Source organism: Trichophyton rubrum (assembly GCF_000151425.1).
Source record: "Trichophyton rubrum CBS 118892 genomic scaffold supercont2.4, whole genome shotgun sequence".
NCBI classification, from domain to species: domain Eukaryota; kingdom Fungi; phylum Ascomycota; class Eurotiomycetes; order Onygenales; family Arthrodermataceae; genus Trichophyton; species Trichophyton rubrum.
Window position 1 is genome coordinate 1,686,092 of NW_003456425.1, and position 22,328 is coordinate 1,708,419.

Below are 22,328 nucleotides of genomic sequence, written 5' to 3' on the forward strand. Positions count from 1 at the left end.
CCAATTATCATCCTCGCTGGCTTCATTGGCTCGTCCATCTTGCTATACACAGGCCATCTCATGGCAGTTGACAGTAGAAACACTCCCAACACCTACGAGAACAAGTAAACAAAATGCACCATCCATTGATCCGGCAAAACAGCGGAAGCTTATACCATTTATTCCTCACAATGTTACATCCATCAAGCCGCCGGAGAGAAGCAGAGAAAGACAGGTCTAGGCTGTGGTCTCTCCAGTGCTTGCATTTGTATGTCCGCCTCTGCCTCTTCCCCTCCCAGCTCGGGGCATGCTACTACTCGCGTACCTTCCCCGGCCCCGTAGGCCGCGACCTCGTCCGGTGGGCTGGTTCAGGGATGCCGGTGGTGGGACTGTATTATATGGTCGAGGCCTGAAGTTCGGGTTGTGGCTCACGACGCCGGCGTCCGGATTCATGCTTTCCACATTTACGTAGCCTCCTCTTCCACCGCCGCGGCTCGGCGGGCCGTTACCCCTGCGTGATGTATGCGAATTGGTATTGCCGCGGCCTCTGCCGGACCCATGTGTACCCTCAGATGTTCCATGATTGCGAATTGGTAGGGTCCCTCGTCCTCTACCGCGCCAGTTAGAGGCTGGTGCACCGTTTGGCTTACCGTTGGAGGGTTGGCCTGTGGCAGCACCTCGATAGCTGTTTACAAGTGGTGGTGGAGTTGGCGCATCTTTCAGCTGCCCCATGCCACTCATCGCTCGGGAAGCAGTCCTGAGAGGTAATTGTTGTTCTCGGGCCTGTTCCTTGTTCTGCGCAGTAGCGCGAGATAGCGCAATCAGCTGTTTATTCGTAAGATTGAGAACTGATGATGAAGGAACGGTTGAGCCGCGGAACGGCGAACATCTGTCTGCTAGAGTGGTGCCACTCATAAACGAGACGTCAAACAGCACGTCAAGAAGCAAGTTCCTCGATGTCCGTGTTAGACCGACAACGGTACCTCGTGAAGCAATCGGAACCTTTCCGGAGTCTTGTGCATAGAGCACTCTGTCACCAAGCTGGAAATGTTGGTTGTTGAGACGGTGTTCTGCGTCTGCAGGTTTCAATAGTGCATTGCGTGGTACTCCTCGAATCTTCTGTGCCACTGGGGTAGGCCGACTTTGTGACAGTTCATCGGCGGACTTTTCAATCGCCTGTACAATGCTAGAGTCAAGTTGTTCAGCCTCGAGTGGAACGCGCTCAAAGCTCTTTGACTCGATCGATTTAAGCCACGCCTGGATCTCCTTGATCTTTTCCTTTGCAATATCGGCAGGGTAGAAATCACTAGGCTCAAACAAGTCGCCCTGGGGTTTCCGTTGGATACCAGCAATGAAGTCCGGAAATTTGATCATGTAATCCTGTAGGAGAGCAATGGCTCTTTCACTGAACTCCCATCCGGAGTTTCCTCGTCGCGAGTAGCCAAGCACTTTCAGCTTCTTCGCTTCGAATTTGAGGTTGAGTCCAAGGTTGACTCGTGTTCCGTCCATATTAACAGAGAAAGACGAGGTAATTTTAGCAAGGGTGAGAGGGCTGAGCCGCAAGTTCCGCGCAATAGCGAATGAAGGAGTATATTTTGATAGCTTTTCAGCGTTCAAGACATGTTCCCTTCCGAACTCCGGCTCTTTTCCCTTGACTGCCGAAAGAAGACCGGACAATTTCCCATCCTCATGTCCAGTAACGTGGACCGGAGCACCATAGTTATACTCACCCAAGAAGAATGCCCTCGCACCCTCTGGGAACTCTTCCTCAATAGGAACTGCTTCTCGTTCAACGAAACGGAGATCCTCACTCACAACTGAATCGACAATAAGCTGCGCAGCGTATTCCGTTTCGACTCCCGGGATCTCTGTAAACTCCTTCACCGTGGCACCATCTGGGGTCTTCTTCAGACCCTTGAGCATCTCCACACGCACGATCGTTTCAACATCACCGATGATCATTCCAAGACGTTTGCTGTAATAAGACTCAATCTTTTCTGCCTTCTTCTTCCACTGACTGATTTGTGTTGGAGTGTGTGGGATCGGCACAACATGTTCTTCACCATCAACTTGAACGTAATCGAATAGTTCATCCGAAACACAAACCACTTTTGCTTCCTGTAGGAACGGATATCCAACATGTACTCTCTTCCCTAATTTAATTTTCGCATCCGCAGTATTACCTCCGATTTCAGGGTCGGAAATAGTAACAACCATGCTTTCGTTACGACTCTCTTGTTGGAATACGCATACCCCATGGAATCCAAGCTGCCCTGTCTGTTGTAGGGTCTGCAAGCTTGGGAATCCATATAAAGCCTCCGCTCCGATTTTCACGCCTTCTACCAAGCCCACATATGGGTCCAGCCCTTCCATGGTAGGCAACTCAAAGACGTTTTCAATACAGCGGCACCGAGAAACATCTGGAAAGATACCGGGAAGGGAGCTGGGATAGAGAAACTCAACATCAGGCGAATATGTAAACTTAAGCGTCACACCAAAAGTGTTTCTGGCTTTCTCCTCGGGGGTCAACAAATGTTCCTTTGTTGCCATGGCCTTTAGAAGCCGCTCCTCGTCTATGAATGGGATTTTCACCACTGCTTCCCATTCCATCTTTTTCCCGTTCATATCAAGTTCAAAGTCCCTGGGGTAGAAGTCGATGATAGGGGAGTCGGGGGTTGTCATCAAACCGTGGAACGCTACGGGGACGATCTTCTTACTTCGGTCTGGTAAGACACCCATCAATTGCTGAAATGGGAAGAAGGGTTGTCCAAGCTTGAAGTCCACATCAGCTCCTAGACCGAGATGTATATCTGATATCATAGGAGCATAATGGTAACGGTAGAACCATGGCCACGATGCAACACCTCGATAATAATAGAAGAGGACCCACTGCAAACCCTGGACGTAATTCTCCGTCAACTTTCGCATTTCCTCTGTATTCTCCAAACCCCAACCAAACTTCCCCTTATAGTATTTATCCTTCCAATCTTGGAATTTCTTCTCATACTTTTTCTCGGCAGCCATCTGGGCGTCTTCAGCAGTGACCTCTTTGACCTTTGCATTTTCATATTTTTTCAAGACACGCAAAATCGCAATTTGTGATTCATCATCGTCATCATCTTCATCATCGTCGTCGTTATTTGTGGGTAACTGGACACGCAAGAACCGTTCTTCATGCTGATTCAAAACGGAGCTCCATTTCAGGTGCAGACTATCTGCGAGCTGTTCCACGAACTTTCGATCTCTTGCCGGTAAGGAAGGCGATAAATCGAGAGGCACCGGCTGTCCGGCCTCATCCATTGGGCGATGGGTGACATACTTTTTTATCCGATTGAAGATATGTTTCTGTGCAGGGGTTATTGTAAACACGTTGGGCTTTTCTGGCAATGTCGGGGTTTGGTCGCCATCCAGGGTTTTTGATTTGAGCCATCTGGCATCGGAATACTCAGCTTCAAAAAATCGAAACTCGACATCTGACAAAGCTGCCAACAGTGTCCTCAGCCTCTCCATGTTGATTGTTCCATGTTCATTGACGTAACCACCCAGCTTCGGTAAAACATCTTTATAAACCTTGAACATCCACGCCAAAGCGCCTTCATTTATGTGCAGGTTTGGAAGGTTGGGTAAGAAATCGTTTCCAACGAAGAAGGCCATTAGGATGAAATCATCTATAATCCGTTCCATATCAAAGGGAAACTGCAGTGCTCCATCTAATTTCAACTCCTGGAATTCCAGCTCCAGATATTCCCGAACAATGCAAAGGTGAAGCAAATAAAAATTCTGGTGTTCAAGTTCCTTAGATTTCTTTTGACTCTGTCGTCCAAATGTCACTTCTTCTCGGAGCAGACAGAAGTGAGGGTCATGACTCAAAAGTCCCAGCATGATTAAGTCTGCATCTAGACCGTACAAGCAGTGACGCATATTTGGGTCATACTCCGGCTGAGCCTTTGCCTGGCGAATGTATTCCATGATTTTGTGCTCTCCCTCTCCAGGGACTTCATGGCCGGAGAGAACCACCTCGACACCTTGCCACTCAGCATCTTCCGACACTTTCTTGTTGATAAAATACTTCAATTGTTTTGTAAGTTTGGCCATGAACTCGGTCCCCGGAGTGATGCAGTTACTGTCAAATGCATCTTCCTTGGGCATCTCTACTCCTTCTTTTATGGCCTTCTCCTTCGCAAGTTCGGCATCAAGGGCGGTACGGAATCGTCGAGCACGCTGCTGGTTCATTTTGGCTCGGGGGGCAACACCATCGATTGCCATGAAGAATAGTCGTTTGGGCTTGATCTTTCCAAAGAGATGTTCAATATAGTTGAAGATGGCGATAAACATCTTGTCTTCCGTCATTCGAAAGGTCGGCGAGTCCGAGTCCTTGTGAGTGCAATTATGGATGATTCCGTTCATATCGAGGTAGAGACAGTCGAACTCTGGAATCCGATTCTCCGCGATAAGCTGTGATATCGCAGGGTATCGCTCTGAGAGCCATCTGAAGAATTTTGGGACACCCATGGCTGTGTCTAGCAAGCTACTGTTTTGGTCTGTTGGTGGTGTAGCAAATATTCAAGACGAGTATGGCGGTAGTCTTGTTGGGACTACCTTGTTGCGACCCTGGCGATGGCGGATATTGTACAGTGTGTACCAGGAATAGGAAAAAATAATTAAAAAAAAGGAAGGAAAAGAGGGATAGGGAGGTAATCTCAGAAGAGAAGAATGTCGAAGCTGAATATTATTCAAGTGAATTTCGAAGTTGCAGTCACTAAACGCCGAGCGCCTGTTTAGTCACGTGCTCCAACCGCCGGATTAATGATGTTACGTTCACGTGATGAGAAGCTTCCGGGCGTCAATTAACGCGCGCGGATCGCGCATTTTAGGAACAAGCGGCGTCTTTTTCGCTTCTTCCTCTTGCATGCTGATAGAAACTGCTGTTGCGCGCTCTTCTGCTGCCGATATCCAGAGATTGCCTAGCCAAAGGTACCTGTTGTGTTTTTGTTCCCTTTAATTTACGTCAGTTTAGGAACGCGGCGAAATGGACCGCTTTTCCCCAAGTAAGTACATGGACCTTCTATATCACAGAGAGGGAGATTGAGTGTTAACATATGGAATGGCAGGCTTGGAAGAGGACCACGAGGAGGAGATAGCAGAGGAGAAGATTATCAATGAAGGTATGGTGGAGCTTCCGAGAGTATATGACTTTGCACTGAGCACTGACCGAGCTCCTGCAGAATACAAAACATGGAAGAAGAATGCGCCTTTTCTATATGATATGATCCTGAGCACCGCCTTAGAATGGCCAACTCTGACAGCGCAATGGCTTCCAGACAAGCAGGAGTGAGTCTGCCGCTGGATATGCCCTATTTTTGCCTTCCCACTAAGTCTGACAAACCGTTCAAGGGACCCTGACAAATCTTACTCTACACATCGCCTTTTGCTAGGCACTCACACTTCAGGCGAGGCACAAAACTACCTTCAAATAGCTCAGGTGCAGCTACCAAACCCCAAAAACCCAGAAGCCGAAGATTACGATGAAGAGAGGGGTGAGATTGGAGGCTATGGCGGGTCCAACAAGACGTCGATGGAGGTGAAGTTTAACATCGTCCAAAAGATTGATCACAAGGGAGAGGTGAACAAGGCACGGTACCAGCCGCAAAACCCTAATATTATTGCAACAATGTGTACCGATGGACGGGTTATGATATGGGATCGATCAAAGCATCCTAGCCTTCCTCAGGGCACAGTTAACCCGCAATTGGAGTTGTTAGGCCATACTAGCGAAGGCTTTGGCTTAAGCTGGAATCCTCATACTGCAGGAGAAGTGGCCACTGGAAGTGAAGACAAAACTGTCCGGTTATGGTATGTTGTGCCCTTTGCGAGATAGTCCGTAACAATTTGCTAACCTTGGTTCAGGGATCTTAACACATACACGAAAGGCAACAAGGCTTTGAAACCAGTGAGAACATATACACACCACTCTTCTATCGTTAATGATGTCCAATATCACCCACTCCACTCATCTCTCGTTGGTACCGTCTCCGACGACATCACCCTCCAAATCCTCGATATCCGTGAATCAGACACAACGCGGTCTGCCGCTTCTGCAAAGGGACAGCACAAAGATGCCATCAATGCAGTGGCTTTCAACCCCGCCGCGGAAACAGTAGTAGCTACTGGCTCTGCTGACAAGACTATTGGTCTATGGGACCTACGAAACCTCAAGTCAAAGCTCCATGCGCTAGAGTGCCACCAGGACTCAGTCACCTCGCTATCGTGGCACCCCTTCGAAGAGTCCGTGTTGGCGAGCGCAAGTTACGACAGACGGATCATGTTCTGGGACCTCAGCCGCGCAGGAGAAGAACAAACCCAGGAAGACGCCCAAGACGGGCCTCCAGAGCTGTAAGTACCTTTTCTATGCTTTGCTTCACCTTTAGGCTCTCGCTTGCTAACCTCGACTTTCTTACCATTTAGATTGTTTGTGCATGGCGGACATACAAACCGCATATCCGACTTCAGCTGGAACCTTAACGATCCCTGGGTGCTTTGCTCAGCTGCTGAAGATAACCTGCTGCAAGTATGGAAGGTCGCGGATGCAATCGTCGGCAAGGACATGGAGGACGTTCCTACTGAGGAGCTGGAGTCATGATACATTCTGTACTGCCCTGTAACTATAGCCAACGTATTCCCCTTGCCACCAACGCTGTGCATCATCATCACATCACATCGCAACGCCCATGTATCCATAGCCAGCTGTGCGGACGATTACAAGACACCCTGCAGAACTACCAGGGCCTGCATCTCATCTCTCTTCACTGTAGATCTTCCCTGTGGCGGCCCTTTTCTGCTCCCTCTAGGCCAGAACGTCCCAGCCCGAATCCCAACATGTTCTGCGCCCTGTCTTCCCCAGCAGCTCCCTTCGGCTTCCGTCGTATTGTTGCTCACAAACCACCCTCATCCTCATCGCCCTCCCCGAGAAAAAACGACCGCCTTCATCCTGGCATTAGCCAAACCGTCGGTGGAAATAGTTAGCACAGCCAGCCCGTGGCTGCTCTTAAACAATTCTCCGAATCCCATACGAGCTGCGGGAAAAGGCTGATTGGCTACGATGGGGAAAATTTTCGGCGGGAAGAAAGACGGTCGCAGCGATGGAGTCATCGCCCTCTTTTTCTCTCTCTTCCTCTCCGACTTTGGGTCAAACGAGAAAAATGAATGCCGCTGACAGTTTCGGCGTCGCTGTTCTACTTGCATTGAACTGAATAACTAACTGTGCTGGTCGACTAGTTAAGCTTGCAGGGCGAGAAAGACGTCACCAGGAAAACGGACAAGGAAGAGAACGAAAAAAGTTATCCCGCCATCAGAAACAGCCGCGACCAAATACCCCCCATCCTCCGCCTCTCCCGAAATTCTCTGCTCAGCGTCCATTATTTACCATTCCGGATAGTAAATAGAGCATACTCGCAATGGCTCCGGGCGACTCACAGACGCTGCATCCTAAGCCGAAGTCTGCGGTGCCGTCGTACCTGCTGAACGGGACTTCTTCGGTGCGCATGCCGAGCAGCAGTCGGGAGCGAGAGAGCCTGAACCACTCGATCAAGTCGTCGTTTGAACGGAAACACGCCCTGGGCCCGGATGAGCTCAGAGACGCGGCTACTATAGGGGATACGTCGAATACAAACGCCCCGGCCCCCAGCACTGACGAGGACAAGGTCAATGGCGAGGAGACGAAGCCCAACGGGCTGAAGATGGTGACCGATGTGGCCTCGCAACCGCAGCAGAAACGCAGCGTGAGCAACCATTCTAGAGACCAGATATCGCCTCCGTCGACCGCTGTCAGTCGCCCTGCCAGTCCATATACGTTGAATCCACCAATAGACTTTGACGGACTTAGCTGGCCTAGTATGTCGCAATCACTTTGAACTCCGCATGTCGGGTTATTATGACTGAAAAGCTAACTGCGCATTCATTTTCGAGGTCTGGGAACAAGAGAGCGGTTGGAGTCGACGCCTGAACAAACCGAGCAGCGGATTCAGAAGCTCGCGGGTGCCGTGAGGACTATCCTTGAGTGCATTGGAGAAGATCCGGAGCGGGAAGGCTTGCTCGAGACGCCAGAGCGATATGCCAAAGCTCTAATGTTTTTCACCAAGGGGTACGAAGAAAATGTACGAGATCTGGTCAATGGTGCAGTATTCCATGAGGATCACGATGAGCTTGTGATTGTCAAGGACATCGAGGTGTTCTCCTTGTGCGAGCACCATATGGTTCCTTTCTCTGGAAAAGTAGGCATCCAAACTCCCCTTTTCACTTGCCAGGGCTATGGCTGATAACATATTCCTTCGATGTAGATGCACATTGGCTACATTCCAGACCGCCGAGTTCTCGGTCTTTCGAAACTGGCTCGTCTTGCGGAAATGTTCTCTCGTCGGCTTCAGGTTCAAGAACGACTAACAAAGCAAGTCGCTCTCGCCATTGTTGAAGTCCTCAAGCCTCAAGGCGTTGCCGTAGTCATGGAATCAAGCCATCTCTGCATGGTCATGCGTGGTGTCCAAAAGACGGGCAGTACTACCACCACCAGCTGTATGCTTGGTTGCATGAGGTCAAGCGCAAAGACCAAGGAAGAGTTCCTCAGCCTGTTGAACAGGAGATAAAACACTAAGTTATCCCTGGAGAATCATACCCTGAAAAAAAGTGAAAAATACAAATATACAGACAAGTAACCATGGATGTGATACAGTCATCCTCTACCATCCCAGCACCAGCTCAAAAGCTTCAACGTATCCTTATGGAACTCCCAAATCATGCGCATAAAGTGTATTATTTCCTTTTCTGCATCTCATCAGCATGGCCTCGAGGCAAGACGCAAGATCTTCCTCCACTCCGCCTTTCAACAAGATAATATCTGGCGTTGTTTTATTCTTTGACTACCTTCCAGCACTTTGTATTTTTTGGCCCCTACTGCTTTTCTATCCACCGACCATACCCCATCTCACTTTATTGCGTATTTCAACAACCCCCTTGGTGACGAAGGTTATGATAGATGAGATTTCATGCTGCTCAACGCACTAATAACTGCACTTGTTCGAAGGATATAGGAACAGCATGAAGTATACCCGCACCCACGGTTTACTGCATTACGAGCCTTTATCATTGCACCAGGCAGTTTACTCTTAGGAATTATAGATGAAAAAATATAGCAAAGAACTTGACCGAATGTCAGCTCTATATACTACCTGGTAAATTAGCCTGGGTATAGTTCCTTGTCTTCAACATCTCTCCGCCTGCTCCTTTTTGTATACACCGACTTTATACACCAACTTCGATTCGTAAATACCTCTCAACACCCTGCTTACCCATAATCAAGAGCTGGCTGTTACTGTCTTCACACCTTGGATATCTCCGTGCAGTAAATGTGTGTGCTTTGCTATTATCTATTCATGTGAGGTTAATCTAAACTAGCTGCCTCACTACTTGTGCTCAGTGAAGATGGTTGTAGGAGACATACAACGCGGCTATCTCTATGGTAACAACTCTATAACACACTAACCAGCAATATCAACGTGATTTAAAACGCGTTTTCTTATTTCTTCTCCATTTACTTTTTAAAAGACCTTATCACAAACAACTTCTTCCTGGTATCTTGTTATTATGCTAGGGACAGGTATCATATAGCCTATAGGGGTTATCAAACAGTGCTCTAAGCCAGAACACAATATCGCGTCCTTAAGTGTCGGAACTTCCCGTCTTCCAGAAGTTGGCCTTTATAAGGCCTTAAGTGGTGTGACCTTTTCACAAATTGTCTTCTTCTCCTTTTTCTTCCCATATCTCTAGCAACAGCTAACTCAAAAATTCTACATTTATTGTAGCTTTGATCAAGTTTATACTTATAAACTTGCGCGTGATAGGTAGCAAGGAGCAAAGGCAGCGTAGTTCGTCCCTGAACAAGCGGTATAGCCCCTGATATTAGATGGTGCTGCATAGAATGTACCATGAAATCCTTGCATTCCCCCACTCTATCTTCTTTGACCTCTTATGGAAACTGTTGCTAATTTGTCACTGGGTATACGCCTTGGTGTTATAGGAAACATACGGAGAAAGCCAACTTCCTTTATATTGCAAATTGACCCAGTTATGGCTGGCCGAGAGACTCGAAAAGGATCATCAAGCGCACGCTGTCCCCAAAGTAAGGGTAGAGCAAGAGCCCAAAAAGGCAAACAGAGACAGCAGTCTCTGCCGTCCGGAGATCATGGAGAGCCTGATCAGCAACAAGTTGGTGAAGTTGCTCACGAATTTGCACCTGGGCCGGCTTATCTCCCACCGCTATCTGATCAGGGGTACAAGCCGGTTCCAGACGCGCTTGGCCCAATTGGGGCTATCCCCGATGACCGTCCTATGCTTCATTTTAATTCGGATTCGAATAAACCATTTCCGGATAATGGACGGGTTCCATTTCCACGACACTTATTCAGGAGACTTGAAGCAGAACTATATCCAGCAAACGCACAAGGTTACGCCTGGGCTATTGCTGCAGGGTATGATGGCCCTCTGTTGCCTAATCCAGCACTGACGGCTATGCTCCCAAAAGACAGTCATGGTCCCGAGAATCAAGGAATACGATCTTTCAGCGGCGAGGTCAAGTCAAGCCGAGATACAAGCCCCTCTGGAGCTGGAATTGTTCGCTTGGCCAAGGTACATGTTTACCAAAAAAGGCTCAAGCCAAACAGCATTGCCGTTCCAACTGTCAAATTGCCAACGTTAAGGGGGATTGTTGTAAGACAGTTTAGGGACAAGAATGAGGACGGGCCTATTGTCCTTCCAGAAATAAGGAAAACGGTGTCTTTACTTGTGGGAAGTTTACCACCCCTCAGCCGTGGATTCCTTGCAAACCATCTCATTAGCACCTGGAAAGACCGTGAATGGCACGCGACAGGGGTCCCTAGACCAGAATATCCGGACTGGACTTCCAGGACTATCAGAAAATGCCGTATTACCAACCGCGGCCACAGTAATGGTTACCGGAGCTTTGGTGACCTTGCTCAGTTGGACTTTGACTCAGTCTCTCTTGGGAATTTCTCAATAGTGAAGGCTGAAGATATCCCCGAATTTAAGGATATGTCAGTTGTCCAGCGCGAAGAATTCAGGCCTGAATTTAACATATTTCAGCACTTGGTTAGGCATCCCGAACTAATTATTATCATGGCAAAGTATCTTCGGGTCCAAGAGCTGCTGATTCTCTATTGCATGTCCAGACCGTTTCATCATATCGTTCGCAATCGTATTACTGGAATCATCATTTCCCAGGCGCATCGTCGAGCTATGGAATCGGCGCAGATCTTCCCCTTCCGTTGCTTTGGTAAGCTTTGCTTTACTGATCCCACTAAGCAGCCACATCAAGTCCCGGAGAGAGCAGAGGCAGGAGAATTTCGCCAGGTTCCTTCTTTCCGATGGTTGTTAATGATATGCTACCGGGAAATGGTATGTCACCAGATAGTCACCATCATGGCAGAAGACGGCTTGCCCGTTCCTGATAATTGCACCTCTGTCCTGAAGAAAATATGGCTTCTGCTGGATATTCCGGACAATAAGCGACGTATTGCACTGGTTCGGCAAACATCTATTTTCAGTGACCTTGACCTTTTTTTCGCCATGATGCTCTTTGTCAAGATCGATATGCGGTTCACTGATCCTGTTACGGGCAATGGAAAGGATGGTATGCGTCGCCTGCTCCTGGCACAGCCAAGTCTCACAATGTTATGGAGAGCTCTAAGACGCACAGCTCTAGTCAGCAAATTGGATGTCTTGAAGCTTTACACCCGCTGGAGGTATCACCCTCCACACCCTGAACGCGGCCAGACAATTTTCGGCATTCCGCCAGATGAGATTGGAAAAATGCAATATGAGGCCTGGGGTATGACACGAAGCCGGCGTATACTATTGCGTCCAGATGAACTGATCATGAGGGAGTCGATTCGTCGAGGGTTGAATCTACAACTCCATTACACAGACATGTTTCTTTGGGGGTATGTCGATGCAAGAACGAGGAGTAATACTGCGACCGAGATACCTTCTCGTGCCCTGGAGAGGTTAGAGGGAATGGAAGAGATATTGATGTCGAGGGAAGAGCATGCAAGGTCAAAATTCGCCCTGGTGGCCTTTCCTCCACGGGCCTGATTACAGGTTAGAATGCAAAAGTGGACATCGTGTCAGGGCAAGGGGCTGCGTTCCGTTTCCAGAGAAACGTTGGGTGGCCCATACGAGATGCAAAGGGTGGAGAATCGAGGCACAAGGTGACTGGTAAAATTGGTGGTCGCAAGTATTTGAGGTGATTTGGCACAAACGGGCTTCAGATTCTGTATTTCTTAGCAGGTAACCACCTGGGAGAGGCTGGAAAATGACTGACGGAGAGAAAGAGAGTGGGATGCCTGCGTTTGGCTGGAATGAGATCAACAAGTTAACAAGCTAGCAAGCTAGACAAGCATCCAGGGAAGATGTAATTCAAAGCGCTATCCTGATCACCTCTCTTCAGGCCTTCGTCTAGCTGTTAACTCCGTCCATTCTCCGTGTTGTTTTGTTGTTTTTTGTATGTCGAGTTAAGCTTCGAGCATCGGCCTCTCGGCCCACCGTGCCCGACTTTGAGGTATTATTAATAATCTATGACGTATGACGTATGCAAGCAGAGGACGACGTAGCAAGAATGCATTGCGGAGTATTTGCTTTGCTCGACACGAGACGGAGCTTGGAGCTGAATAAAAAGCCGTTCTAGATTCCGTAACTTGACGCAGCCGTGGCAGGTTTGGCAAAGTAGATTGGTAATACGTATCAACTATTGGGCTTGCTTGGAGCTATTAGTTAGCCAAGCGATGGTTGCTGCCTACTGGTTATAAGTAAGTAGTTAGGCCTGTCTGTACAAAGCCAATCTTGCAAAGTATTTGGTGCAACGGTGTCCTTTTTTAGTGTTTGGGGTCTATGAGTTGCAGAATCTTTACTAGAAATATCCTTTCTGCATCAGGATTCCTTACTAGGTCTCCTCTATCGTCAAAACAGATACCCACGGCTGTTCCTTCTCTCATTTTGCTCATCAAGCCAGCAGCAAGACTCCGTACCACTTCACCCTGCGTACAAAGAAGACAGATAACCATGGCGTCCCCAAATAATATCAAACTGTCCGTTACAGATGCACCCGTTTTTAGCTTCAACCCAAAAGTAGAAACGGCTGAGAAGGCAAGCGAGTTGTTGCAGAAAGATGAACAAGAACATAATATTTACTTCAACGACATGGGATTCCACAGTAAGTTTTCCGATAATTTCGTGCATATCCAAGGTAAACCCTTGACAAAGATCCATTCATAACTGGCTAATTGCTATCACAGACCACATTGATCACCATGTACTATCCATCTATGCTCTCGGGGCTTCCCCAGAAGACGTAGACCGTGCCTATGCCAGCGGTTCAAGTTATCAACGGCCTGCTCTTCCGGTAGACGAGGACGTTGTCAAGCGTCTAAGCAATAAAGATGAGTTCAGGAAACTAGCTGGAAAGAGAGAGCATTACCCAAATTTCCTGCATTTTTTCAAACAGGAAATCGAGTCTAAAGGTGTCGGCTCTGTTGTACAAAAGTACCTCTTTGCAGGAGGAGAGTTTGCCGACGAGATGTTGGCGCGACTTTTTGGAGGTGCTTTAAATATTTCCATCCCCCTATTTCTCTTCTTTGACATGAATTATTTTTCGGGCCTAGGTATATTGTGTCAATTCTGTACCAGCTTGCTGATAGGTGTTGATAGGGCTTATACATCCGCTGATCCATCTGGGATTTGGCATCGAATTCAATCAGCCTTCTATCATTGCCCAGGGTCTTGCTCAAACCGCCACGCATAATAAACAGCTGGAGACCTTCTTTCAGTCCGCAGAGAAGATGGCACGCGATGCTGGGAAGCCCAGCAACAAAACATTGGTGCAACTCCAAGACGAGCTACGGAACGATTCGGATATCAAACGATCAGTTGAGTGGGCTGACTCGAGTAAATTTTTTGACGGTGTGATGCATCGATGCCCGGAAAAGATGATTGAATACGCCAGCCAGTTCAACGTCGACCCCAGCCAGTTCGATGAGAAGCTCGCTGAATTGATTAACTCAACGGGTATATTGCGTCCAGTCCTTGTGTTAGAAGGTATGGGCTGATTTGATGATTTTAGTGTATTTCACTGGAACGGCCCAAAATCCCAAAAAGGCAATCAGGTTTGATTTCTTCTACATTCATGCGTTGAACTCCAACATATTCCTTCCTGCTTTCTTTGCCCAGTCTTGGATGACCAAGGAGAATAAGGTACGTCTTCTTGAATGGAAAGCTCGTAACGATCTCCTTACCTACGTCTCTCGCGGGTGCACGGAGCCGCACCTGGAGGACATCACAAATTACCCTGCCAAATTAGACTGGAAAGGAGTGTTCAAGGAGACTGTGGCACTTAAGCAGGATGACGGACACGCTGCCAAGTTTATCCGGCATATCGCCCATGGTGAGAAGGTTTGCAAGCCGTATGAAGAAAAAGATGGTTTCCGTATCAAGGGTGACATGTGGCTGAAGCTGGGAAATATGCGTGAGTAACGCCATCCTTGCAATTGCAGTACCAAGGTAACTAACGGAGCGAATTATCCATTTAGTGGTTGATTCTATCCATGCGCCAGGACCCAACTGGGTAAGATCTGCCGGGTTTGAGGAGGCATGGGAGGAAATTCCAGCTCGACAGTAGCTTATGCTAGGAAATAAGGCTCGTAATGTCGTTTATAGAACCAGAATGGGCCCCCTTTTCCATATATTCCTGTATATTTGCAAGTGCACGTCGCAGGATATTTACCTTCATACGTAGAATGCAATTTCCCCATCCATACTAGGCAGTTAATAAATTATGTTGCACTGTCTTAGTCATCGAAGGCCCGTCAAAGTAATATCACGTGACAGACCCGGCTGCCAAATTTCACCAAGTTTTTTAGCTTCAGATGAACATGGGGGATGTCGCTCTCGAGGAAGAAGGGCTGAGAACAAGTTACGGTGCTGCGTGGCCCTGGGGATAGCTTGGGGGCTGCTCCTTGTGTCTAAGGTATGTTTCCTGTGTTATTAATGTACTGTTGATGCGAAATCTCCACTCCAACAAAGCAAAAGTGAGAGGGGCAAACCAGATGCTAGAGCCGACTTGAATAACACTTTGCGTTCTTTATAGGTCTGCCCCCAGCATCTATGCTTTATATAATGTTGAATCCGGATATTTTCTTTCCATTACCAGATCACACAGTCACTTATTGCACCTGAAATGCCCGAACGATTCTGCTAGGTGAACGATTGGTGATGACCAGTTAGTATATGCATATAGTTGACGTCAATGTTCAATATTTGCCTGATAAAATGGTGAATATTTGGAATATAGACATTCGTTCACCCTCTGGCTCCCCAGGTTAACTAGGTATGCGCTAAGTTCATATACCTTTCGGCTTGTGACTTCCTTTGCCTCTTAATATTGACAGACGGTCACAGTTTAGCTATGGGGATACGAATCATTCGGCTGCTGGGATGAGACCCTACTCATCACTGGCTGTGTCCTAGGTGGAGGAGTCTATGGTTTATATATTATTACTTATTTTGGTAAACTTGGATTCCTGGATCACTACTGTCAGGGCCCAGGAGGATCATCGGCAAGCTGGTGTGGCTATTCGGGCGTTACACCGCAAGTTATTTCCTCGAGTAAATGCCCACATGGTTCAGTCAAGATAGCATGAAGGTTGACCACAATAAGCCTGTCTTTGCTGAGCTATACTGTGCCAACAAAATCCTCACCATATGACCACCCCCCGATAGAAAGGGCATTGGAAAAGCTGGCTGGCTACATGCTGACTATGTATAGGAACATTGCAAGCAGCTTTTTCATCGAGTCAACTAAGGAATATTCTGCCGCGCATATCACAAATTTGATACAACTCAACCGCTTGCCATGAAGTTATCACGACATATGCGGCTTGTGAGGAGCTTAACCTGGCAATGTGCTGGCCCTCCTCCATGATTGATGACCTCGAGTTCGAGAAATTTTATACCGTAGATAGACAGGTGGCGGTATGCCATGGACGTTGGCTCCGGGCTCCGGCAGTTGGCGACACCAAAGGAATTGTGCGGTGAACTTAGGCGGAATCTTTGCAGATATTTGAATGCCGGAGAAGCACCTTGGGGTAGGGCGCTGCCAGCGCCTCTGTCGGACCAGCGCCCCATGTTGGCCTTGGTCATTTCACAGCCTGGCCATGGAGCCCGCCATTCCCTTTCGTAGATGCCATGACAGGAGTGAAATTCGGACGATTTACACAACCTGAATCGGCCCGAACAGACGAACCTGGCGGCGATCATTGTTGGTTGTTCAATGGCGGGAGACTGAGTAATATCAAATCTTCGCTGTTCCGGTATACTCTACTTGCAGCTGTATCCCGAGCTTCACCAGATACGAAACAGGGAAAAACAAAAGAGTAGATATACCAATATCTACACCGGCTAACGACTTTCTAATCTCCCACGCACCAATCTTCGTGCAGCATATATCGACTCCCGACGAATCGACCTCGTTTTAGAAGACTTGCGCTGGATGGAATACAAAGGCGAGAGCAAGGCAGGTGTGCGGAAATGGTGTCTCTCGCCCGCCGTTGTTCCGGGAGCCACTTTTTATCGACCAAAGAAAAAAAAACCGCCTTCTTAACATTATTTTGGCAACACAACAAGGCGCAAGCCAGACGACGACCGATACGACGGGCAATACCTTTGGCGCAACCTGGCATTGCTACGGCTGCCAGTCGATCAAATTGTCTATTTAAAAAAGCAGATGTGGCTTGGGGTACATGGCCGGATACGATAGGCATCTATCGATGAGAGAACAGAGGAGAGACGGGCACCACGAATACGATACAATAGAGCAAAAGGCGAGCAAAAGAGGCGCCTATCACCAGAAATCCAGACATCCGCCACGTCGCAAGGAGCAGAATAGATCGGACGGAGGCCGTGTTGATTCGTATCATCGACCTTCTTCGCTCCATCGAACCGACCAGGGACGAGGTGGAGGGAGAAGAACCGCGTCCCCATCCCCACACGACGATTCTGCTGCTCAAGAACAGCGCAAGTCTTGCCCAGAGCAACAGGTAAGGGTCCGACAAGATGAAGAGGCACATTCACGTTCACGGTTGGAGGAATACAAGCGACTGAGGAGTGCTTCACCACCCTTTTTGCGTCGCCGCCACTCTTCCGTTAGCAGACGACAAGCCCGTGGTAGTGATGACTATGCCGTGAAGCATGGGAAACTTCGAGAGCACAGCAATTTTCCAGAGAGAAATCACCTTTTAGACAAGGAGAATCGACACGCTAACGATTTTATTGAAGATTTTGCTGGGACGAGCTCTAGATCACATCCCCCGTCCGACAAGCAGAGTCACCTTACCGCTTCCCCAAGACCTTTTGCTCCCCCATTCCCTCGCAATATAGAACCCCATTCCCGACCAGCGTCACGGTACCCGCTTACTTCTAGAGCCTCGCATCACCGTTCCCCTTCTGCCTCCTCCTTTCGCCCCCTAGAACCCGTTTCGAGCGACTCTTCAAAGCCCGGTTGTTCTCCTTTACCGATCGCAAGCGTGTGTAAAGACAGCAGCAGACAGAGAACCAATAACGACGAACACATGCGTGACACATATCCTGTACATGGTGTAAGGCCGGCAGAAGCCCGGTCTTCACGACGGCCGTCACATCCGTCTGTTGATACTCGTCAGCCATACACCACATCACCACAGTATGTAACTCCTACCAGCTCCAGACACGAATCTCCGCAGTCTGCCTCCCCTTATAGTGGTGGTGGGCGCGGCTCGTGGTCCGCACAGCAACAATCACAGCCCTACCATGGACAGTCGAGGTGAGCTGAACCTCTATGTTTACGCTGCCTGATTTAATTTTACTTACTCTTTGTCAGGCAAATGCACGGCTACTCCCCACCATATAGACAATCCAGCTATCCGCCTCAAAGTGCACCACCGAGCCAATATTATCAAGGTCAACCACCCAGCTCAGGGCATCTTCCACCTGGCTATTCCGCTCAGGCCTATAGAGGAAGTAGCTCATCATATCGTGGTAAGGATCTCATACTTTCTTCCCTATTAAAACTTTTCTCGCAAAGTGTTAACCTGTTCTGACAAATCTCTAGGCTCACGCACTAGGGGCTCGCATTTGGATGCTGTACAATGGACTAGTCGTGGCCGTGGCACCTCCCACCAGCACCCACCGCCTCTTCCAATGCAAATACCCTCTGAAGAGCAGATGTCTCTCGATACTGATGAAGAGGACAACCCTTTTCGGCCATCGAAAGACCTTCAGGTGGAGGATCAAGGGGCGGCAGGCGATCTAGAACGCCCTGAACCTCCTCCTTCTAAACGTCAGCCTACCAGCACCACTTCACAACCAAAGGAATCTGGGAAATTCAGCTTTGCATTCAAAACAAAACCTACCCCTTCTCAAGCTCCAAAACCGATTCCTGACCTAACGCATAAAATGCGTGAACCTCCTCGGCCTTTGGAACTCCCAAAAACAAAGTCCCAGTCCGTGACCTCTAAATTGAAACACGAAACCCGCTCTGATCGTCGGGATGACCGTCGAGACCCCCGTCGTGCAGAGCGTCGGTTTGACGCTTGGGATGAAAGGCGGCGGGAACGACGAGACGACCGACGAGAGTCTCGGCCTGAAAAACGAAAAGACCGTACGACTGAGCGCTCTAAGCCTAAGAAGAAGATACTCACTCGTATGAAGCCCAGGCCAACTCTTTCTGAGGAGTTTTCACGTGCAGACTCTGTATATTACCGCAAACCCGGAAACGAGTCTGTGGTGGGAGCTGGTACTTACGGCAAAGTTTTCAAGGCCGTACATGTTTTTACAAAGAACATGGTTGCCTTGAAACGAATACGCATGGAGGGGGAGAAGGATGGTTTTCCTATCACTGCTGTTCGAGAAATAAGGCTCCTCCAACATCTGCATCATCAGAATGTGGTAAGCCTACAGGAGGTAATGGTGGAAAAAAACGAGTGCTTTATGGTGTTCGAATATCTTTCCCACGACCTTACTGGTCTCATCAACCACCCTACCTTCGTACTTTCAGCTGCACACAAGAAACATCTTGCGAAACAAATGTTTGAAGGATTGAACTACCTACACCACCGCGGAGTACTTCATCGAGATATCAAGGCAGCAAACATTCTCATCAGCAATCAAGGCCAACTCAAATTTGCAGATTTTGGACTTGCTAGGTTCTTTTCTAAGTCACGACAACTCGACTATACCAACCGAGTTATCACAATATGGTATAGGCCCCCAGAGCTCCTCCTCGGAGAGACTCGATACGGCCCTGCGGTCGACATTTGGAGTGCTGCTTGCGTTTACATGGAGATGTTTACCAAGAAGGCCATTTTCCCTGGAGATGGCAGTGAGCTCAATCAAATAGATAAACTCTACAACTCTCTTGGAACCCCTACAAGAGCCGACTGGCCAGATATTATTGATATGCCCTGGTTTGAACTCATGCGTCCCGCTGAGAGAAAGAAGAGGGCGTTCGAGGATTTATATCGGGATTGTTTATCTCCCGCTGCCCTTGACCTTGTTGCCAGCATATTTCAGTATGATGCTAGTAAACGACCGTCTGCAGAGGAAATTCTTGCCCACCCTTACTTTGTGTCCGAAGAGCCCAAGCCACAGCAAGCTATGGAGTAAGTCATCTTTCTAGGGCCATAGAATGTATTGATTGTACTAACACGATTATTTCTCTAGACTCGCAGACGTAGAAGGTGATTGGCATGAGTTCGAATCCAAAGCTCACCGGAAAGAGAAGGATAAAGAAGCTCGCCGTGCAGAACAACGAGAAAGAGAAAAGCGAAAAATAGCTGGCTCTACCGAACTAAGTGAGGATAGGGAATCCAAACGCACAAGGCTCGACGACAGTGCACCAACCTCGCAGGGCGCAGAGACAGAAAACTAAACCTCATCGACTTACATAAGGTATATCGTTTGCCTCCTCTGCCTCCTTGTTACCATCTTTCCAGCCACCTGTGTTAGTATTTACACCTCTTTTTTTATTGTTTCGGCGCAAAATTTGAGACGGAAAGAAAATGTATAACTCGATCATCCTAGTGTACCTCCTGAGGATACGTGGATGATAAACTTGTGACTTGCTCTGGCGTTGGAGGGATTGCAATATGACTACCCGCAGTTATCTCTATAATCAACTGAAGCTTTGTTTTACCTTTTTGCCTGGCTTTGTTGCAGAGCGTAAATGACATTAACCTTAATACTTAAACGTTTCCAATCTATAGAAGAGATCAATTTCAAGTAACTATCTAATCTATCCAATCCCTGATTATTCTATTACACTGGAAGCGGGAAATCAATATTACATTCTAGGCACATATTGATTTCCCAGAAGCTCAGCATTGGCAGCAGCTTCAATGAGGAAATACGCAATCGCGGTGCTAGGTGCTAACCGCAGGCCGCCTTCCTTATACCCAGGTGGTGGTGGCGCTCCTAGGGAAGATACCCCGGATTTCAGAGCCTCCTGAACTTCAGAAATATCAAACCATTTTGCCTCCTCCAGCTCAGGGTCATGGCTGAGACATATGGCTTCATCTTCGGGCTTCGCAGTCTGGCCGATGGCCCCAATCATAAGGTTAGCCGGATATGGCCATGGCTGGGTACTGTGTATGATAACACGAGAGACTATAACTCCGGACTCCTCCCAGACTTCGCGGCGGACAGCATCTTCAACGGATTCGCCTGGTTCAATGAAACCAGCTAAAGTTGAGTACCAGCATGGTGGGTATCTCTTTTGGCGCCCAAGTAGCACCTTTTTCCCGTCATGAGATACTATTGCTGCAATGACTGTTGGGTCTGTCCGTGGAAAGGAGAGGTTTGAAATTGTGTTGCGAGTATGACAGGGAGGACGTGATTTATCTGCAGATAACCCAAGGTCAGTTGGAGGGCAGGCTCGCTTTGAGCCTGCATTTGTTGAAATGGTCGGTTGCCCGCACGCTCCACAGAAGGCGTTGCGGGCATTCCAATCTATTGTGTGTCTAGCTTGGGCATATATGGCAGCTTAGAAAGCCAATTAATACCCTCATTATATATTGTTGGGAAAAGGGGTTGGTTGTCTTACCATCATCCGAGGGCAACGAAGTAATTGCTCTAGCTTTGATAAACGTAAGACCCTTCGATTCCATAGACTCAATTATCTTCTTAGCCGATTCCTCTAGTAGCCCACGAGGAGTGACATCAAGGGCAAAATACGGAGCCCCCTTGTAGGTTCTATATATAAATCCTTCGCCTTCTGTTTGGGATTCATTCAATCCCAGAAATACGACCAGAGGAACCGCCTTGTCCGAGTCATAGCTTTCAATGATCTCCTTTTCGGGCTTATCGAATAAACTTAGAGGTATAATTGACTCAACTTCCTGAAATGACGCGTAATGTAGCTCCGTAGGATTTCGAGATAGCGGCGCAAGCTCGTTGAATAGTAGAAACCTGGTGGAGGGGTGTTTGAGGGCATTTGATAAGAACAGATTGTCGGACCGAAGGAATGATACCCGATTTAAAGGAGAACCTGTGTGATAGAATCAGTGTTAGTGAAATTGAACGTATATCGACAGAATATAGTTGGCCTTCTAACTAGAAAAATAATTGACCGTCTCCTTGCCAAATTTTCTAGATAGCAAAGTATCAACGCCAACATGCGCCGGATTCGGCATGACATCTTTAGACATGGTGAAAGGAAATGGCCAACTTAGACGAACGGTATGAAATGTCGGACTCAGCGGGGAATTAAAGAAAAATGGGAAACGAAAGCGGCTTGATATATGTGAGTATCCAAGGGTTAGAGTTAGTTAGTCGAAACCAACGGTCCCGTATCTAATAATAATGCTGTTCTCGTGAGCCTAGGTACGAGGAATCTCGATTTATCCAAACGAGCTTAGTAACTGAATATTAGTAATCATGTCTATCCAACTTACCGAGGGAAAAGCTGAGCCAAAAAAAATTGGATTGACTGGAGAGAATGGTTAATGTTAATATAAAATGCTCAGAACGCCCAAAATAAATCAATGTACTCCGTACAGATCCAGCTGATAATTAGGTTTGACAAACGCTAAAAGAAACATCGACATAAACAATCAAAGTTAATGAGAACTCTGCGGCCGAGAGTGGAAAAAAAGAAAAGGAGTGTAGTGGCTGTGAATTTTCAAGACACTCGAATCACGAGAGGGCAAGGGAGATGTCACCTTTTTGTCCAGGAGAGAAGAGGTAGCTAGGAGTTGAGAGGA

General features: G+C 47.9%; 8 protein-coding genes across 8 annotated transcripts; 5 read left to right on the forward strand and 3 right to left on the reverse strand.

The window, feature by feature from the left end:
• Positions 1-216: 216 nt before the first annotated feature.
• TERG_04517 (uncharacterized protein) lies at positions 217-4,685 on the reverse strand (the record flags this gene model as incomplete). The annotated part of the gene is made up of 1 exon (XM_003235417.2): positions 217-4,685. The coding sequence occupies exon 1, from the start codon at positions 4,489-4,491 to the stop codon at positions 217-219; it is 4,275 nt and encodes a 1,424-aa protein (XP_003235465.1). The 5' UTR covers positions 4,492-4,685.
• Positions 4,686-4,827: 142 nt separating this feature from the next.
• TERG_04518 (histone acetyltransferase type B subunit 2) lies at positions 4,828-6,929 on the forward strand. The gene is made up of 4 exons (XM_047748277.1): positions 4,828-5,310; positions 5,374-5,832; positions 5,887-6,372; positions 6,445-6,929. Exons 1-4 carry the CDS (start codon positions 5,084-5,086, stop codon positions 6,617-6,619), a joined length of 1,347 nt encoding a protein of 448 aa, XP_047604254.1. The 5' UTR covers positions 4,828-5,083; the 3' UTR covers positions 6,620-6,929.
• Positions 6,930-7,433: 504 nt separating this feature from the next.
• TERG_04519 (GTP cyclohydrolase I) lies at positions 7,434-8,618 on the forward strand (the record flags this gene model as incomplete). Its single annotated transcript, XM_003235419.1, has 3 exons — positions 7,434-7,869; positions 7,945-8,249; positions 8,316-8,618. 3 exons carry the CDS (start codon positions 7,434-7,436, stop codon positions 8,616-8,618), a joined length of 1,044 nt encoding a protein of 347 aa, XP_003235467.1.
• Positions 8,619-10,098: 1,480 nt separating this feature from the next.
• TERG_04520 (uncharacterized protein) lies at positions 10,099-12,138 on the forward strand (the record flags this gene model as incomplete). Its single annotated transcript, XM_003235420.1, has 1 exon — positions 10,099-12,138. The coding sequence occupies one exon, from the start codon at positions 10,099-10,101 to the stop codon at positions 12,136-12,138; it is 2,040 nt and encodes a 679-aa protein (XP_003235468.1).
• Positions 12,139-12,933: 795 nt separating this feature from the next.
• Positions 12,934-14,716, forward strand: TERG_04521 (uncharacterized protein; the record flags this gene model as incomplete). Its single annotated transcript, XM_003235421.1, has 5 exons — positions 12,934-13,255; positions 13,338-13,640; positions 13,750-14,106; positions 14,162-14,563; positions 14,628-14,716. The coding sequence occupies 5 exons, from the start codon at positions 12,934-12,936 to the stop codon at positions 14,714-14,716; spliced, it is 1,473 nt and encodes a 490-aa protein (XP_003235469.1).
• A 1,220-nt stretch (positions 14,717-15,936) lies between these two features.
• Positions 15,937-16,221, reverse strand: TERG_04522 (uncharacterized protein; the record flags this gene model as incomplete). The annotated part of the gene is made up of 1 exon (XM_003235422.2): positions 15,937-16,221. The coding sequence occupies one exon, from the start codon at positions 16,219-16,221 to the stop codon at positions 15,937-15,939; it is 285 nt and encodes a 94-aa protein (XP_003235470.2).
• A 614-nt stretch (positions 16,222-16,835) lies between these two features.
• On the forward strand, positions 16,836-19,999 carry TERG_04523 (CMGC/CDK/CRK7 protein kinase; the record flags this gene model as incomplete). The annotated part of the gene is made up of 4 exons (XM_003235423.1): positions 16,836-17,893; positions 17,951-18,108; positions 18,182-19,730; positions 19,792-19,999. 4 exons carry the CDS (start codon positions 16,836-16,838, stop codon positions 19,997-19,999), a joined length of 2,973 nt encoding a protein of 990 aa, XP_003235471.1.
• A 411-nt stretch (positions 20,000-20,410) lies between these two features.
• On the reverse strand, positions 20,411-21,773 carry TERG_04524 (uncharacterized protein; the record flags this gene model as incomplete). Its single annotated transcript, XM_003235424.1, has 3 exons — positions 20,411-21,108; positions 21,170-21,613; positions 21,680-21,773. 3 exons carry the CDS (start codon positions 21,771-21,773, stop codon positions 20,411-20,413), a joined length of 1,236 nt encoding a protein of 411 aa, XP_003235472.1.
• Between the last annotated feature and the right edge of the window lie 555 nt (positions 21,774-22,328).